The 19,691-nt window shown below is 38.5% G+C and overlaps 1 protein-coding gene across 1 annotated transcript in view; it reads left to right on the plus strand.

The window, feature by feature from the left end:
* Window positions 1–19,691, plus strand: part of lin9 (lin-9 DREAM MuvB core complex component) — a 57,280-nt gene that overhangs the window by 12,865 nt on the left and 24,724 nt on the right. Inside the window, exons 6-8 of the mRNA XM_061986720.2 lie at window positions 10,234–10,359; window positions 10,433–10,590; window positions 16,380–16,513. Of these exons, the coding sequence (XP_061842704.1) occupies window positions 10,234–10,359; window positions 10,433–10,590; window positions 16,380–16,513 (418 nt within the window). The remainder of the gene's footprint in view (window positions 1–10,233; window positions 10,360–10,432; window positions 10,591–16,379; window positions 16,514–19,691) is intronic.

A 19,691-nucleotide genomic window follows, 5' to 3' on the forward strand; every position in this document is an offset into this window, starting at 1 on the left:
ACTCTGTCAGTCTTAAGAGATGATAATTATGGAATAGATGTCGAGTGGGGGCATTAAACCTGGACCATGACAGGGCCTGTATGATTTTCTTTTGCATGGATTTTAATTTGTGAAGGTAGGTAGGGAAGGTGTTACACCAGATGACATTACAGTAGTTTAGATGTGGTTCAAAGAGAGTTTTATATAGTGTGAGTAGAGCATAAAGAGGAAAATAATGACGAAGGTGAAAGAACAGGCCAACATATTTGGATAATTTGTTTAACAGATGGCTAATGTGATATTTGAAATTGAGGTATTCGTCAATGATGACCCCCAGGAATTTTGTGGAGTACACTCTCTGTATTTCCTGCCCATTGATGTTGATATGGCAGTGCTCAGTATTTGTCCGGTTTTTATTAGAACGAAATAGAATAAAATTTGTTTTATTTACGTTAAGTGAGAGCTTATTGCATTTGAACCAGGAATCCACTTTCACAAGCTCTGAGTTGACAGTTACTTGTGGATCGTGTAGGCTCCTGTGTGAGGTAAACAAATTTGTATCGTCAGCAAAAATTATTTTATGAAAAGGTTACAAAATCATTTATGTATAGGATAAAAAGGAGAGGCCCCAAGATGGATCCCTGGGGAACCCCATAATTTATGGTCATACAGGGTGAATTGTGATCATTGACGCATACACATTGCTGCCTTCCGTATAGGTAAGAGCGGAACCAATCGAGAGGTACCCCTCTGACACCATAGTGATATAGCTTATACGATAAGATCTCAAAGTCTATTGTGTCAAAGGCCTTGGATAGATAAAAAAAAATGCCAATACCGCATTTTCCTTCTTCAATACAGTTTATTGACCTTTTCCAAGAGGTCGAGTATAGCCGTACAGGTGGTGCTTTTTTTTACGAAAACCATATTGGGAGGGGACAAGGATATTTAGTTTTTCCAGAAAGCCATTCAGTCGGTTATAGACCACTTTCTCAAATATTTTTGAAAATGTTGGTAAAATTGAAATTGGCCTATAATTGTTCATATTATTTTTATCACCTGATTTAAAAATTGGGATTATTTTTGCCACTTTGGACATTTTGGGTACAATGCCAGCACTAAGTGACAGGTTTATACAGTGACAAAGAGGATTTATGATCACATTTGCTATGGCTTTCAAGATTTTGCTACATATCCCGTCCACTCCAGCTGTATGTGATGACTTTAGGTCCATAATGATCGTATAAAGCTCATTGATGTCGGTTGGCTGCATGAAAAAGGAGCTCGGGTAGCTGCCTGTTAAAAATTCTTTAAAGGAATAAAGGAATACCCTGGAGGTTGACCTATTTTACTGGATAGGTTTTCCCCAATAGAAGCAAAAAAGGTATTCAAACTATTGGCAAGATCAGCCCTATTTGAGCCTGTATCCGGAACAACACTGCATATCTTGTTTGTAAATTGCTGTTCATGAACATAAATACAATTCATTAAAAGCTAGGGACGTCTCAATTAACATGTTTGGCCTCCGATCCCATTTTCTTGGCGTCAGATTCGATCCGATTTCGAGTTCTGATCAGATACTTTGACGATAGATTATAGAACTGAAAATGCATACCTGCCAACTACTCCGGTTTTCCCGTAATTAGTACGGTTTTCATCAACCTATTCCGGGTTACGGTTGCAGTGATAAAAAATTCGTTTTTTCATTAATTAAAAAAAAATTTTTTTTTAAAAAGCGCGAGGCTATTTATAGCACCGCTGCCAAGCACGAGGCATTGTTTCCAAACGAGCGAACGATCATGGAATCAGCCGGAGAAAAATCGCAAACGAGTCTTAAACCGAAAAGAAAACTGCAGTCATTCCGTGAAGAATATTCAAAAGCCTATCCGGGAATAATTATCCGTTCCAAAAAGGGTGAAAACTACGCGAATTGCACCTTGTGCAGACAAGATTTTTCGATCGGACACGGAGGAAATAGCGATGTAAAAGACCACGTTGGGACACAAAAACACAAGTTTAATGCCGTTGCTAGCGATACAAGTGGAAAACTTTCAACGTTTTTCGGATTTTAGCCACAAAAAGGTAATGACACTAATGTTATCTATTGGAATTGTTTAGTACTGTTATACTGTTAAAAGTGTTTGTACTATTTATGCTTTCAAGTCCAAGTTGAAGAAATCTTGTTAAATGTTGACAGCATAACTACCAAAATACAGAAGTATGTCCTTAATATTTTTGCAGTGCTATTTCTGTTGAAAAGTTCAAATGATTACATTAGAGATGTGATGTGCCACTTTTCAAGTGTCTGATGGCTTAAATTAATTTTCATTAATTTTTCATATTTTGAATTCTTTTGAAAGGCTTGCAAAAAAACTACATTTGAATTGTAATTCCATGCTATTGACAGGACTATTAATTTTAATGAAGTTAGCTTACCATGTTTACAGTATGATAATTGTGATAGAAATGTGAATTTTAGGCCCAGAATATTTTTTACAATTGAACAAGGCAGTAGATTATACAAGCTTGGACAGAAAGTTAATAATGACACCAATTTTTTTTTTTATGGAATTGTTTAGTACTGTTTTACCATTTGTTTACTGTAAAAAGTGTTTCAATGAACAAATTGAAGTCTTGTGAAAGGTTGACAGGATAACTGGCATTAACTGTCAAAATAATTTCAAACTATTGAAGTTAGCTTACAGAATAAACATGTCAATCAACCCATATGATTTTTGCTGTAATATTTTTGTTTTGAAAAGTCACTGTGACTGATAGAAAAGTGATGGTTTTAGCAACATTTTAACCTGTCTGAATGCTAATAATCATTTTGCGTCGGGGGGCGAAGCCTGAACCCCCCACCAGGACTTTGTCCTGGACCTACCGGGGCCTGCGGCCCCTGGACCCTGGCTACTAGGTTTTTCTGATTTCAAAAGTTGGCAGGTATGAAAATGTTTTATAGCAATAAAAAAAAATTAATAAAGCTTATCTTAATAAAGGGGGAACTGCACTTTTTTTTTGTATTTTGCCTATTATTCACAATCATTATGAGAGACAAGAAGACAAAAGTTTTTGTTTTCGCTTTCTAACATAAAAATCGTCTCGTTCTTGGTGGCTAGCAATGCAGCTAATGGGAGCAATCAATTCTACCACTAAATCACTTTAAAATGCATTCAAAACCCGTCAACAATACGTTCTGTAAACTGTAGCGACATTGTTATTGTAAGGGCGAACACTGAGTAACTCTTTTTCTCGCGTACTAACTAGAGATGTCCGATAATGGCTTTTTTGCCGATATCCGATATTCCGATATTGTCCAACTCTTAATTACCGATTCCGATATCAACCGATACCGATATATACAGTTGTGGAATCAACACATTATTATGCCTAATTTTGTTGTGATGCCCCGCTAGATGCATTAAACCAGGGGTGCTCACACTTTTTCTGCAGGCGAGCTACTTTTCAATTGATCAAGTCGTGGGGATCTACCTCATTCATATATATAATTTTATATTTACTTATTTATGAAATATATGTTTTTGTTAACAAGTTAAAGGTGTTTAATGATAATGCAAGCATGTTTAACACATATAGTTAATATTGTTAATACATTAAAGGTGTTTAATGATAATACAAGCATGTTTAATACATATAGTTAATATTGTTAACAAGTTAAAGGTGTTTAAAGATAATGCAAGCATGTTTAACACATATAGTTAATATTGTTAACAAGTTAAAGGTGTTTAATGATAATACAAGCATGTTTAACACATAGTTAATATTACCGTATTTTCCGCACCATAAGGCGCCCTGGGTTATAAGCCGCGCCTTCAATGAACGGCATATTTCAAAACTTTGTCCACCTATAAGCCGCCCCGTGTTATAAGCCGCATCTAACTGCGCTAAAGGAATGTCAAAAAAACAGTCAGATAGGTCAGTCAAACTTTAATAATATATTAAAAACCAGCGTGATGTGGGCGCGCACGGAGTCGTATATCAACATGGACGGAGCTGCGTGAAAAAAGCCACCTGGCCTCTTCGCGTAAACTTACCTTAACCACTCGCTCATCTTTTCTTCATCCATCCCTTCGAGTTAGCTTTTATGATGACGCCGGCTGGAAAGGTCTCTTTTGGCAAGGTCTTCCTTTTGAATATCACCATGGGTGGAAGTTTCTGGCCATTAGCATGGCAAGCTAGAACCACAGTGAAGGATGACTTCTCATTCCCTGTGGTGCGAATATTCACCGTACGTGCTCCCGTTGTATCCACAGTGCGGTTCACAGGAATATCAAAAGTCAGTGGAACCTCGTCCATGTTGATAATGTTCTCTGGCCGGATCTTTTTTTCAGCTATCTTGTTTTTACAATATGCACGGAAAGTAGCCAGCTTTTCTTGAAAGTCTTTAGGCAGTTGCTGTGAAATAGTAATCCGTGTGCGGATGGAGAGATTGCGTCTTTTCATGAACCGGATCCCTGTCGCTTAGTAGGAGCCATTTTGTGGTCTTTACAGATGTAAACACACAAAGGAAATGAAACGTACGGTAATATCCGCGCTCTTCTTCTTCTTCTACGCGGGCGGGTGGTTGCTTACAGTAGAAGAAGAAGCGCTTCCTGTTCTATGGGGGCGGGTGCTTACCTTGGCGGTTGCTTGCGTAGAAGAAGAAGCACTTCCTCTTCTACGGGGAAAAAAGATGGCGGCTGTTTACCGTAGTTACGAGACCGAAACTTTATGAAAATTAATCTTAATATTAATCCATATATAAAGCGCACCGAGTTATAAGGCGCACTGTCAGCTTTTGAGAAAATTTGTGGTTTTTAGGTGCGCCTTATAGTGCGGAAAATACGGTAATAAATTAAAGGTGTTTAAAGATAATACAAGCATGTCTAACACATATAGTTAATATTGTTAAGTTAAAGGTGTTTAAAGATAATACAAGCATGTTTAACACATTTAGATTCCTTTCTTTCATGAAGACAAGAATATAAGTTAGTGTATTACCTGATTCTGATGACTTGCATTGATTGGACAGTGGTGCTGATAACGTCCGCATTTTCGAATGGAGGAGAAAAAAAGTCCTCCTTTCTGTCCAATACCACATGAAAGTGGTTGGTTTTTGGCATCTTACTTGTCCAGCTTCCGTACTCCTTTGTATACACTTTACAAGAAATACATTGTCGGTAAACTTCGTAGCTTGCTAGCTTGTGCACGCCAGCTTTCTGAGACTCTTATTTTGTTAGCGCAGGCAGGATGAAGCAGAGCTTTTATTGTGCAACTGTGCAGTCGGTCTTTGTAGTTTTGACGACAGGTACGGCGCCAGAGTCTGTTGAAATAAAGTGTTTCTCGCCTTCCAGTCGGTAATTTTAATGAGCTGGCAGCAGCCAGCGTCATCTCAGAAGACCCTCGGGTGCCGTGAATGTCAATCAAGTGACGAAAGTGACGTCATAGTGAAGATTTATGATCGCTCATTTTTAGGACTATTTTTTTAATGCCTGGCTGGTGATCGACTGACACACCCTCCGAGATCGACCGGTAGCTCGAGATCGACGTAATGAGCACCCCTGCATTAAACAATGTAACAAGGTTTTCCAAAAATAAAGCAACTCAAGTTATGGGGAACAAAATGCCAACATGGCACTGCCATATTTATTATTGAAGTCACAAAGTGCATTATTTTTTTTAACATGCCTCAAAACAGCAGCTTGGAATTTGGGACATGCTCTCCCTGAGAGAGCATGAGGAGATTGAGTGACATATTAATGGATAAAATTAAATAGATTAATAATCCATCCATTTTCTACCGCTTGTCCCTCATAATTTTGACAAAATAAGACAAACAAAAATGACAAAATGTGTTACTCCCAAATTAGGGGCCTTTGCAGCCAGTTTTGCGTACTTATTATTAAGAGAGTAGTTGTCAAGTATGTTCACTGTTATTGAGTGCCAAAATTGTTCTTTGATCGCAATAAGAAACATATGTTTAATATATCATTAGATTTTCTGTTAAAATAAAGCAAACAATTAGTTTTTTTGTGTGGTCCCCTTTATTTGGAAAAGTACACCATAATAATGGTATCGGGAACCCTACTACATACTTCTTTTTTTAAATGTTTACATTTTTTTGACAAAATAAAGTGGCTAGTGCACAATAACTAAATAAAATACTATTGGTATTATTTGGGTTTTGCCTTCAAAGCATTTCTGTATCCAGAGACTTATTCCCTGAGTTTGTAAACAATAAAATATCAATCTAATTTTTGTTTCGCTGTGATACCATACTAGATATCAATAAAGTTAAAAAGTTAAAAGTACCAATGATTGTCACACACACACACTAGGTGTGGTGAAATTATTCTCTGTATTTGACCCATCACCCTTGATCACCCCCTGGGAGGTGAGGGGAGCAGTGGGCAACAGCGGTGGCCGCGCCCGGGAATCATTTTAGGTGATTTAACCCCCAATTCCAACCCTTGATGCTGAGTCCCAAGCAGGGAGGTAATGGCTCCCAATAGTATCGGCATCTAAATCGATCACCTCTACTTTAAATTGAAGCTATGCTCCTTGTGTTTTCCTGTGTGTGTAGCATGCTTAGCCATTATTTTTCCTCTAGTCCTCCAGTGATAATGGTACATGGAGGAAACTTAGTTTATTTTTCCGCCACGGTGATGAGGAGTTGTATCTTAAACGCATCAGAATCAGAATCAGAATCAGCTTTATTGTCATTACGCAAGGTAACGAGATTGAGGCCATTCCATACAGTGCGATGTGTGCATGCTAGAAAAACAATGTGCAAATATATAAAAATATAAAAAATGTAGAAGTGCAATGAATATGGTGTGAAATGAATATATACATGAAAAAAACAAAAACAAAAACAGGGTGGTTGGTGGAATGGGTTATTGCACCGAAGAGAAGGCAGTTATGAGGGACAATGGGGCAGTCCGTTCAGGATGGTTATGGCCCTGGGGGAGAAGCTGCATCACAGTATTATCTGCATTGTGATTTCAGTCATTGTTTATTTCTATCGTGGAAGGTCTGTTTTAATTTATAGCTGGTGGGAGGAAGGATAACGTTGATTATATAAGGCACAGGTGTCAAACTCAAGGCCCGAGGGCCAGAAGTGGCTCGCACTTCATTTTATTTGGCCCTCGAAAGCCTGAAAATATGTATCTATAAAGTACTGTAACTTTTCTCACTAAATGTATTCTTTTTCTATTTTTGGAGAAAAAAATATATGTACTCCATGTAATCGCAAATTATGCTAACTTAAATATTGTCTAATTATGCAAAAATATATTATCAAACATTCAAACCATTTTTTAAATATAAATAAATACTATTAATAATGATTTCAAAGCAAGTTATCCATCAAATTGTGCAATGTAAAAGCAGCAATAGAATTAATGATACAATTGGATAACGTTGATTATATAAGGCACAGGTGTCAAACTCAAGGCTCGAGGGCCAGAAGTGGCTCGCACTTCATTTTATTTGGCCCTCGAAAGCCTGGAAATAATATGTATCTATAAAGTACTGTAACTTTTCTCACTAAATGTATTCTTTTTCTATTTTGGGAGAAAAAAATATATGTACTCCATGTAATCGCAAATTATGCTAACTTAAATATTGTCTAATTATGCAAAAATATATTATCAAACATTCAAACCATTTTTTAAATATAAATAAATACTAATAATAATGATTTCAAAGCAAGTTATCTATCATATTGTGCAATGTAAAAGCAGCAATAGAATTCATGATAAAATTGTGAACTTAACTGTGGTTTTTACAGCATTTTTCTCTAAATGAAAAAAACGTAACTTTTTTTACACTAATAAACTGATGCCGTTTTGGTATTTACAGTAATACGCCAACTAAGGCTGAAACGACGCGTCAACATAGTCAACGTCATCGGTTACGTAAATACGTCGACGCCGTTTTTGTGCGTCGACGCGTCGCATATTTACGTCACACTACTGTCATGGCGGAGCGCAAAGCAGACGGTGCAAGCGGTGCGAGCGAGGGGAAAAAAGCACGCCAAAAGTTGTCAAAAGTGTGGGAGTATTTCAATAAACGGACTAATAATGTTGTTGTATGCACACTGTGTCGAGCGGAAATGGCCTATCATAGCAGCACAACGGCTATGAACGAACATTTGAAAAGAAAACCGACAGCGTTCTTGCCATCACCATCAACTAGTCAATCGTCCGCGTGAGTATACGTTGTCATCATTACACAAAAACATGAATGTGTCATTTGTATCTGCGTTGTAAATTCATAAACTAAAGCACCGTTTCGCTCTGAGAGGCGCGTTTGGCGTGCCTGTTCAGTGTTTACAAAGACGCGCTCCTCTTTTACGCTGTGGAGAGGCGGGGCCGGCGAGCGGCGAGGCGGGGCGCGCCGGGAGCGACGCCGCAATCGTGCCCAGGTGCGCGATCCGCGCACCTGGGCACGATCATCCAATCTCCTCTCGCTGAAGAAAAGGGGAGCAGCAGAGAGAGAGGGAAGAGAGACTGGAAGGAGCCAGAGTGAAGCTGACGTGGAGCGAGAGAGGAGGAGAGACAGAGACAGAGGACGACGAGCGAGCGAGGAAGAGGAGCTGAAAAGCGAGGAAAGAAAGAGAAAAGAGTTGGAAGAGAAAAGACTTTGTGTAAAATTAAAAGATTGTAAACCCGGCAAAGCCGTCTGGCGTTCAGTCTGTCGGTCCTGAAAGAACCCCACGGCACAAGACGTGTCACAAACGTTAATTAGTTGTGCAAATACCTTTTACAACATTAACTATGTACAAACGAACAATTAACTTTCACTTTAATCATACTATCATTGTTGTGTTATTAAGCAAAATAAGCAATACTTTTACTTTTGTTGAAATGTTTACACTGTTACAGAATATTTCGTTTTGCACTTTTTTGTATTGGATATTTATCTTTATTTTTGCACATTTTAGCAAATAAGCAATACTTTTACTTTTGTTGACATTTTTACACTGTTACAGATTATTTTCGTTTTGCACTTTTTTGTTTTGGATGTTTATCTTTATTTTTGCACATTTTAAAGCAAAATAAGCAATACTTTTACTTTTGAAATGCTTATACTATTGCAGAATATTAAGATTTGCACTGGATGTTTACTTTTATATTTGCACATTAAAAAGCAAATAAGCTACTTTTAATTTTGTTAAATGTTAAAAGTTTTAAATGTTTACATTGTTACAGAATATTTTGTCATGTTGTTGTCAATGTTGACTGAGTGGCCATACTTTTTTTGTTGTTGTAAAAAGCCATGCCTTTTGAAAAAACTGGCCTACATTTATTTTTTCATCTTCATTTTAAATAAAATAAAAAATCGGTAAAAGGAAAAATAATCTATAGATTAATCGAAAATTAATCTATAGATTAACCGATTAATCGAAAAAAATAATCTATAGATTAATCGATAGAAAAATAATTGTTAGCTGCAGCCTTAACGCCAACAAATCTACAGTTGTTGATTTGTAAAAAAAAAAAAAAAAAAAAACCAAAAAAAAACTGGCAGCTAAGGTTTTACTGTAAAATTGCAGTTTTTATTTACAGAAAAAAAAACCAAATGCAAATTTTACAATAAAATTCTGGCAACTGAGCTGCCTTTTTTACCATTATAAACAGCAGTACTGTTTTTCCATTTACAGTAATATACATTCCATTTTGAGGTGAAATTATTGCAATATTACCATATTTGTTTTACATTTTAGTTTAAAAAAAATCTACGAATAAAATGCATAAAAAAACTTGCGTATTAATAGTATTCACTGTTAGAAGCGGCCCTCTGGGGCCAAACATAACTGCGATGTGGCCCTCAGTGAAAACGACTTTGACACCTCTGATATAAGGCATCCATGTTGTACATGAGAAGGCTTTGACTGTGTGGATTATTTGTAGTTGCTGTGGTTTGTTTCTAATATGCAAGGTGGCTGTAGTCGTGAATAACTGTCCGTAGGTACAATCGTATTGATTATGCAACATATCCAGCCTGGGCACGAGGGTTTGCAGTCGTAAAATGTGCCAAAAAAAATGTCCGCAATGCGCAAATACGTTTTTATTCTCGCAGCAGTGAACTCCTTTTTGCACTTATATGACAGTAAAACATGGCAGAATGTTACTTTTTTATGAATGCAACAGCAGATTAGTTATGTTGTCTCCAGGAAAGGTTCTTCAAAGTTGTAAGAAACGGCATTTTCCTTTATTGAAGTCCTCGCTCTACCCTTTATTTTTCCAGGCCTCTTTTTGAGGGCGACAATGAATTCTGTCTGTGTCTGAAGGAGACTTTTCCCACCTTAAAGACAAGGAAGTTGACTCGAGTCGAGTGGGGCACAATCCGGAGACTGATGGGGAAACCCAGACGGTACATATAACACCGAGCACTCACACGTGTAGGTTATTGTTGTCGACCATGTCGTTGTTTTTTTTTCATCTAGGTGTTCATCTGCATTCTTTTCCGAGGAGCGGACGGCACTAAGACAAAAGCGACAGAAGATGCGCCTGCTGCAGCAAAGGAAATTGTCTGACGTATCCACCTGCAAAGACCTTCCTGATGAGATCCCACTCCCACTCATCATAGGCACCAAAGTCACTGGTAATGCAAACTTTTCTCACTGCACACCTGGGGAATGAGAATAGAAATGAAAAACAGCATGTTTACATCGGTGTCTGAAAGCCTGAGTTACGCAGTGTGCCTGAACATTTCATATTATAAATACCGTATTTTCCGCACCATAAGGCGCCCTGGGTTATAAGCCGCGCCTTCAATGAACGGCATATTTCAAAACTTTGTCCACCTATAAGCCGCCCCGTGTTATAAGCCGCATCTAACTGCGCTAAAGGAATGTCAAAAAAACAGTCAGATAGGTCAGTCAAACTTTAATAATATATTAAAAACCAGCGTGATGTGGGCGCGCATGGAGTCGTATATCAACATGGACGGAGCTGCGTGAAAAAAGCCACCCGGCCTCTTCGCGTAAACTTACCTTAACCACTCGCTCATCTTTTCTTCATCCATCCATCCCTTCGAGTTAGCTTTTATGATGACGCCGGCTGGAAAGGTCTCTTTTGGCAAGGTCTTCCTTTTGAATATCACCATGGGTGGAAGTTTCTGGCCATTAGCATGGCAAGCTAGAACCACAGTGAAGGATGACTTCTCAATCCCTGTGGTGCGAATATTCAACGTACGTGCTCCCGTTGTATCCACAGTGCGGTTCACAGGAATATCAAAAGTCAGTGGAACCTCGTCCATGTTGATAATGTTCTCTGGCCGGATCTTTTTTTCAGCTATCTTGTTTTTACAATATGCACGGAAAGTAGCCAGCTTTTCTTGAAAGTCTTTAGGCAGTTGCTGTGAAATAGTAGTCCGTGTGCGGATGGAGAGATTGCGTCTTTTCATGAACCGGAAACCTGTCGCTTAGTAGGAGCCATTTTGTGGTCTTTACAGATGTAAACACACAAAGGAAATGAAACGTAATATCCGCGCGCTTCTTCTTCTTCTACGCGGGCGGGTGGTTGCTTACAGTAGAAGAAGAAGCGCTTCCTGTTCTATGGGGGCGGGTGCTTACCTTGGCGGTTGCTTGCGTAGAAGAAGAAGCGCTTCCTCTTCTGCGGGGAAAAAAGATGGCGACTGTTTACCGTAGTTGCGAGACCGAAACTTTATGAAAATGAATCTTAATATTAATCCATATATAAAGCGCACCGGGTTATAAGCCGCACTGTCAGCTTTTGAGTAAATTTGTGGTTTTTAGGTGCGGCTAATAGTGCGGAAAACACGGTAATAGTAAGAGTCCAGTCCATAGTGGGGCCAGCAGGACACCATCCCGAGCGGAGACGGGTCAGCAGCGCAGAGATGTTCCCAGCCGATGCACAGGCGAGCGGTCCACCCCGGGTCCCGACTCTGGACAGCCAGCACTTCATCCATGGCCACCGGACCTGTGCCCCCCCTCCACAAGGAAGAGGGGAGCAGAGGAGAAAAGAAAAGAAACGGCAGATCAACTGGTCTAAAAGGGGGGTCTATTTAAAGGCTAGAGTATACAAATGAGTTTTAAGATGGGACTTAAATGCTTCTACTGAGGTAGCATCTCTTAATTGTTACCGGGAGGGCATTCCATAGTATTGGAGCCCGAATAGAAAACGCTCTATAGCCCGCAGACTTTTTTTTTTGGGCTCTGGGAATCACTAATAAGCCGGAGTTCTTTGAACGCAGATGTCTTGCCGGGACATATGGTACAATACAATCGACAAGATAGGACGGAGCTAGACCGTGTAGTATTTTATACGTAAGTAGTAAAACCTTAAAGTCACATCTTAAGTGCACAGGAAGCCAGTGCAGGTGAGCCAGTATAGGTATATATATTTATGTATATAAAGGTATATACAGTATAGGCGTAATATGATCAAACTTTCTTGTTCTTGTCAAAAGTCTAGCAGCCGCATTTTGTACCAATTGTAATCTTTTAATGCTAGACATAGGGAGACCCGAAAATAATACTTAACAGTAGTCGAGAGGAGATGTAACGAACGCATGAATAATGATCTCAGCGTCGCTAGTGGATAAAATAGAACGAATTTTAGCGATATTACGGAGATGAAAGAAGGCCGTTTTAGAAACACTCTTAATGTGTGACTCAAAGGAGAGAGTTGGGTCGAAGATAATACCCAGATTCTTTACTGATTCGCCTTGTGTAATTGTTTGGTTGTCAAATGTTAAGGTGGTATTATTAAATAAATGTCGGTGTTTCGCAGGACCGAAAATCAGCATTTCCGTTTTCTTGGCGTTGAGTTGCAAGAAGTTAGCGGACATCCATTGTTTAATTTCATTAAGACACGCCTCCAGCTGACTACAATCCGGCGTGTTGGATAAATACAGTAGTACTTCAACTTACGAGTTTAATTGATTATGTGAAGGAGTTCTGAACTCAAATCTTTTGTATCTAAAATAAATGTTTCCCATTCAAATGAATACATCAATTTAATTGGTGTTTAGCACAAGGGGAACCACACTTTTTTGGGAATTTTGCCTATCGTTCACAATCATTATGAAAGACATGACGATAGATGTATTTTTCTTTTTGAATGCATTTTAACTATCCATCCATCTTCTGCTTATCCGAGGTCAGGTCGCGGGGGCAGCAGCCTAAGCAGGGAAGCCCAGACTTCCCTCTCCCCAGCCACTTCGTTCAGGTCTTACCGGGAGATCCCGAGGCATTCCCAGGCCAGCCGGGAGACATAGTCTTCCCAACGTGTCCTGAGTCTTCCCCGTGGCCTCCTACCGGTCGGTTGTGCCGTTCTGGTGGCATCCCGACCAGATGCCCGAACCTCCTCATCTGGCTTCTCTCCATGTGGAGGAGCAGCGGCTTTACTTTGAGCTCCTCCCTGATGGCAGAGCTTCTCACCCTATCTCTAAGGGAGAGACCCGCCACCCGGCGGAGGAAACTTGTACCCGTGATCTTGTCTTTTCGGTCATAACCCAACGCTCATGACCATAGGTGAGGATGGGAACGTAGATCGACTGGTAAATTGAGAGCTTTGCCTTCCGGCTCAGCTCCTTCTTCACCACAACGGATCGATACAGCGTCCGCATTACTGAAGACGCCGCACCGATCCGCCTGTCGATCTCACCATCCACTCTCCCCTCACTCGTGAACAAGACTCCGAGGTACTTGAACTCCTCCACTTGGGGCAGGGTCTCCTCCCCAACCCGGAGATGGCACTCCACCCTTTTCCGGGCGAGAACCATGGACTCGGACTTGGAGGTGCTGATTCTCACCCCAGTCGCTTCACACTCGGCTACGAACAGCATTTTAACTAAATAAACGTAAATAAAAGCCTGCTTACAGCTGAGCCAGGGGAGGTCATCTATTCCGCCCATAAACCCCAATAAATAAACATCCGAAAACAGCAATAATACTTCGTTGACATTTTGTGATTTGACTAATAACCAAGTATTAAGTTTACTCGAAAGCAGACCAACTCTAGCGGCGCCGTGATCACAAGCTTGTGTGCCAATGTTGACATGATCGACTGAACTGCTGCCTCCCCGTTTCCTTGCTCGTCAAACTGACATTCTAGATTAGCGATGTCCCGATCCAGGTTTTTGCACTTCCGATCCGATACCGATATTGTTTTTGCACTTCCGATCCGATACCGATACTGGCCTATCCGTGCATGTATTAAAGTTTAAAGTTATTTAGCCTACTTAGTTGTCAGAATCATGTTGAAAAGGGTTTTAGTACCCTTGATAACAACTAGCCAGCTGAATTAGGGGAGTTTGAATAATACACAATGGTTGGTAACAAGAAACTGACCTGTTTATTCAAGGATAAACACAAAATAGACAAAATTATACATGACAAACAGAAATGGCATCATTGAACTAGGGCTGGGCGATATGGTCTTTTTTTAATATTGCGATATTTTAAGGCCATGTCACGATACACCATATATATGTGGATATTTTGCCTTAGCCTTGAATGAACACTTGATGCATATAATCACAGCAGTATGATGATTCTATGTGTCTACATTAAAACATTCTTCTTCTTACTGCATTAATATATGCTACTTTTAAACTTTCATGCAGAGAAGGAAATCACAACTAAAAAAATCACTAATTTTTTCATACGGTGTTGATCTGGAAATGTTTGCCTCGGCATTTTGATGGTGTGGACGTGTGGCACCGAATGGAGATAAGCGTCTCGACAGACGTCACAATATTTGAACAATGATGACGAAAACTGTTTTCTCTGTCGTGTCCGTGTGTCGAAAATTGTTATGCGCTTATTTTTTTATTTGATTTTGTGCGTGGCATAGATTTGCATCACAGCTAACGTTAGCCATGCTACCTCTCTGCTCGGGGAGGGCGTATACGTACGTGACGTATGTCGTGACAGTATGTGACGTATGACGTGACAGTATGTGACGTATGTCGTGACAGTATGTGACGTGTGTAAGAAGGTGCGCTTGCTGTCTGTGAGAGGGAGACACAGGAAAGAGTGAGAAGAGCCTGTCGTGTAATGCCAGCAGCTAAAAGCAACTGCGTGAGAATCCACAGACCTGTGGATGTGTTGAAGGTGTGCTGGAAAATGCGGAACGGAGATTAGGGAGCAGCAGAAAAGTGGAATGTATTATTTAGATAGGTGCGTTGGAAAACACGGACCGGAGTTCTTTTTAAAAACTGGATCTGGATCGGCATTTTCCCATGCCTTGCCGATACGCATTTTTTGGCAAATATCGGCGGCCGATCCGATCCAAATATCGGATCGGGACATCCCTATTCGAGATTATAAATAATGCCGTATTCTGACAAGTTGGTACACTTTGATAGCCAATTTAGACCAGAGATGTGTGATGTGTGTGATGTGTAATGTCTAGTGTTTAAATGTACGGCAGTGACAATGAATTTCCCCAAGGGGACCAATAAGTCTAATCTAAAAAAAAAAGAATGGCGAGAACGACACAAAAATGGGGAATATATGAACATCCTAGCAGTCGGCATCCTAATGACAGCAGATATTGTACAGTAAGTGATGTTTTATTATGTTTGTTGGCTCTCATGAAGTCAGCAGTAAGTAATAATCAGTGATGTTAAAAAAAAAAAGAGAAAACATTCTGATGAGTTTTGGAAATGAATGCACCGCATATGCTGGGGGGGGGGGGGGGGGGGTTGGTGGTACCAGGGGGTGTATATTGTAGCGTCCCGGAAGAGTTAGTGCTGCAAGGGGTTCTGGGTATTTGTTCTGTGTTTGTCATTCTTGTTTGGTGTGGGTTCACAGTGTGGCGCATATTTGTAACAGTGTTAAAGTTGTTTATACGGCCACCCTCAGTGTGACCTGTATGGCTGTTGACCAAGTATGCCTTGCATTCACTTATGTGTGTGTAAAAGCCGCATATAGTATGTGACTGGGCCGGCACGCTGTTTGTATGGAGGAAAAGCGGGCGTGACGACCGGTTGTAGAGGACGCTAAAGGCAGTGCCTTTAAGGCACGCCCCCAATAATGTTGTCTGTGTGGAAATCGGGAGAATGGTTGCCCCGGGAGATTTTCGGGAGGGGCACTGAAATTCGGGAGTGTCCCGGGAAAATCGGGAGGTTGAAACCGATACCGATAATTTCCGATATTACATTTTAAAGCATATCGGACATCTCTAACTCATGCTTTTTATCGAACAGTTTTTCTGTGCATCAATGACACGGCAGTTGATGTTTTGAATAGGCTACTCCAACGTATGAGTCAGTGATTTTAACGCATTGTCCAGCTGGACAAGTCAAATTATTTTTCCCAAAAAAATATATAAATATTAGGCAAGGGACTGTGAAAAGTTTGGGAACCACTGTCCTACTTGTTTGCCTTTCTTTGATTTCTAATGGCACTGTCTCTACAGCTCGACTTCGAGGGGTCCACGACGGGTTGTTCACTGGCCAGATCGATGCAGTCGACACGAGTGCCGCCACCTACCGCGTGACCTTTGACCGCAGTGGCCTAGGAACACACACTGTGCCTGACTATGAAGTTCTGGTCTGTCTTTCAAACAACTCAACTGTTATAATTTCTATTTTTACTCCACAGTATTACCTCGATTATCACAGGGGTTATGTTCCGGACACCCTCATGTTAGGTGAATTCCCGCGAAGTAGAGGCATTACTTACTTAGATTTTTATGAATGTTATATACAATGCAGGCCAAAAGTTTGGACACATTCAATGGGGTTTATTTATTTTCATGACTATTAACATTGTAGATTGTCACATCAAAACTATGAATGAACACATGTGGAGTTATGTACTTAACAAAAAAGGTGAAATAACTGAAAACATGTTTTATATTCTAGTTCCTTCAAAATAGCCACCCTTTGCTCCGATTACTGTTTCGCACACTCTTGGCATTCTCTTGATGAGCTTGAAGAGGTAGTCACCTGAAATGGTTTTCACTTCACAGGTGTGGTTGAAGCTCATGGAGAGAATGCCAAATCAAATCAACTTTATTTATAAAGCACATTTAAAATTTACCACAGGGGTAGCCAAAGTGCTGTACAATGGACAGGTTAAAAGATAAAACGAGTACCGAGCAAACACAACAGAACACGATAAAAAATAAATAAATAAAATAGAATAAATAGAAACATAAAAACAGGTTCACAGCAGGTGTATTATGGGGCGCCATTGCAGGATGGATATCACTCAGTGTTAAAAGCCATGGAATAAAAGTATGTTTTTAAGAGAGATTTAGGTCGTTCCAGAGCTTGGGAGCAGCAACGGCGAAAGCTCCGTCACCTCTAAGCTTCAGCCTTGTGTCAGGGACCGTCAACAGCAGCTGATCGGCTGATCTTAAGGATCGGGTGGGGCAGTAATGCCGAAGGAGGTCGGAGAGATAGGTTGGCGCGAGGTTGTTTAGACATTTAAAAACAAATAAAAGGAGTTTAAAATTGATTCGATAACGCACAGGGAGCCAGTGAAGGGACGCTAAAATAGGGGTGATGTGCTCACGTCTGCGGGTCTGTGTTAGCAAGAGTGTGCAAAGCAGTAATCAGAGCAAAGGGTGGCTATTTTGAAGAAACTAGAATATAAAACATGTTTTCAGTTATTTCACCTTTTTTTGTTAAGCACAAATCCATATAAATTAGATAATTGAGTAAGCCAATTTAATATTGGCCTTCTTGAAATGATCTTTAGTTTAAGTCAACTATTAATACGATCACATTTTTTGTCATGTACTTATGCAAATACGTAATTAGGTTGAGCTGGGTTATAAAAATAGATACATCTATACCCATTTTATTTTTGTATTTATTCGACTTTATTCTGGTAAAATTGCAATGTTTGTGTAAACATGCGGTGGGATTATGACCTATTACTGTAATGTTTTCAGTTCATCATCATAGGACTATATGTGTGTATAGTTTTTAAGTACAAACGAGGTATTCTAGTAGATCCACGTAGTTTTAGAGCACACGTGTCAAACTCCAGGGCTGGGGGAGCAGACACGTCATTTAATGTGGCTCGCGAAAGCCTGGGAATAATGTGGATACTTCATTTTTCTTACTAAATGTTTTCATTGTTTCCATTTTGACAGGAAAAAAATGTAATACATGAAATTCCATAAATGTTAAGCTTTGATATACAGTACAGCAGGGGTGCTCACACTTTTACTGCAGGCGAGCTACTTTTCAATTGATCAAGTCATGGGGATCTACCTCATTCATATATATAATTTATATTTACTTATTTATGAAATATATGTTTTTGTTAATAAGTTAAAGGTGTTTAATGATAATGCAAGCATGTTTAACACATATAGTTAATATTGTTAAAAAATTAAAGGTGTTTAATGATAATACAAGTATGTTTAATACATATAGTTAATATTGTTAACAAGTTAAAGGTGTTTAATGATAATACAAGCATGTTTAACACATATAGTTAATATTGTTAACAACTTAAAGGTGTTTAAAGATAATGCAAGCATGTTTAACACATAGTTAATATTGTTAATAAGTTAAAGGTGTTTAAAGATAATGCAAGCATGTTTAACATATAGTTAATATTGTTAACAAGTTAAAGGTGTTTAATGATAATACAAGCATGTTTAACACATAGTTAATATTGTTAATAAATTAAAGGTGTTTAATGATAATACAAGAATGTTTAATACATATAGTTAATATTGTTAACAAGTTAAAGGTGTTTAAAGATAATACAAGCATGTTTAACACATATAGTTAATATTGTTAACAAGTTAAAGGTGTTTAATGATAATACAAGCATGTTTAACACATAGTTAATATTGTTAATAAATTAAAGGTGTTTAATGATAATACAAGAATGTTTAATACATATAGTTAATATTGTTAACAAGTTAAAGGTGTTTAAAGATAATACAAGCATGTTTAACACATATAGTTAATATTGTTAACAACTTAAAGGTGGTTAAAGATAATACAAGCATGTTTAACACATATAGTTAATATTGTTAACAACTTAAAGGTGTTTAAAGATAATACAAGCATGTTTAACACATATAGTTAATATTATTAACAAGTTAAAGGTGTTTAAAGATAATACAAGCATTGTTAAAAAATTAAAGGTGTTTAATGATAATACAAGTATGTTTAATACATATAGTTAATATTGTTAACAAGTTAAAGGTGTTTAATGATAATACAAGCATGTTTAACACATATAGTTAATATTGTTAACAACTTAAAGGTGTTTAAAGATAATGCAAGCATGTTTAACACATAGTTAATATTGTTAATAAGTTAAAGGTGTTTAAAGATAATGCAAGCATGTTTAACATATAGTTAATATTGTTAACAAGTTAAAGGTGTTTAATGATAATACAAGCATGTTTAACACATAGTTAATATTGTTAATAAATTAAAGGTGTTTAATGATAATACAAGAATGTTTAATACATATAGTTAATATTGTTAACAAGTTAAAGGTGTTTAAAGATAATACAAGCATGTTTAACACATATAGTTAATATTGTTAACAAGTTAAAGGTGTTTAATGATAATACAAGCATGTTTAACACATAGTTAATATTGTTAATAAATTAAAGGTGTTTAATGATAATACAAGAATGTTTAATACATATAGTTAATATTGTTAACAAGTTAAAGGTGTTTAAAGATAATACAAGCATGTTTAACACATATAGTTAATATTGTTAACAACTTAAAGGTGGTTAAAG

Source organism: Nerophis lumbriciformis, linkage group LG26, assembly GCF_033978685.3.
Source record: "Nerophis lumbriciformis linkage group LG26, RoL_Nlum_v2.1, whole genome shotgun sequence".
NCBI lineage: Eukaryota > Metazoa > Chordata > Actinopteri > Syngnathiformes > Syngnathidae > Nerophis > Nerophis lumbriciformis.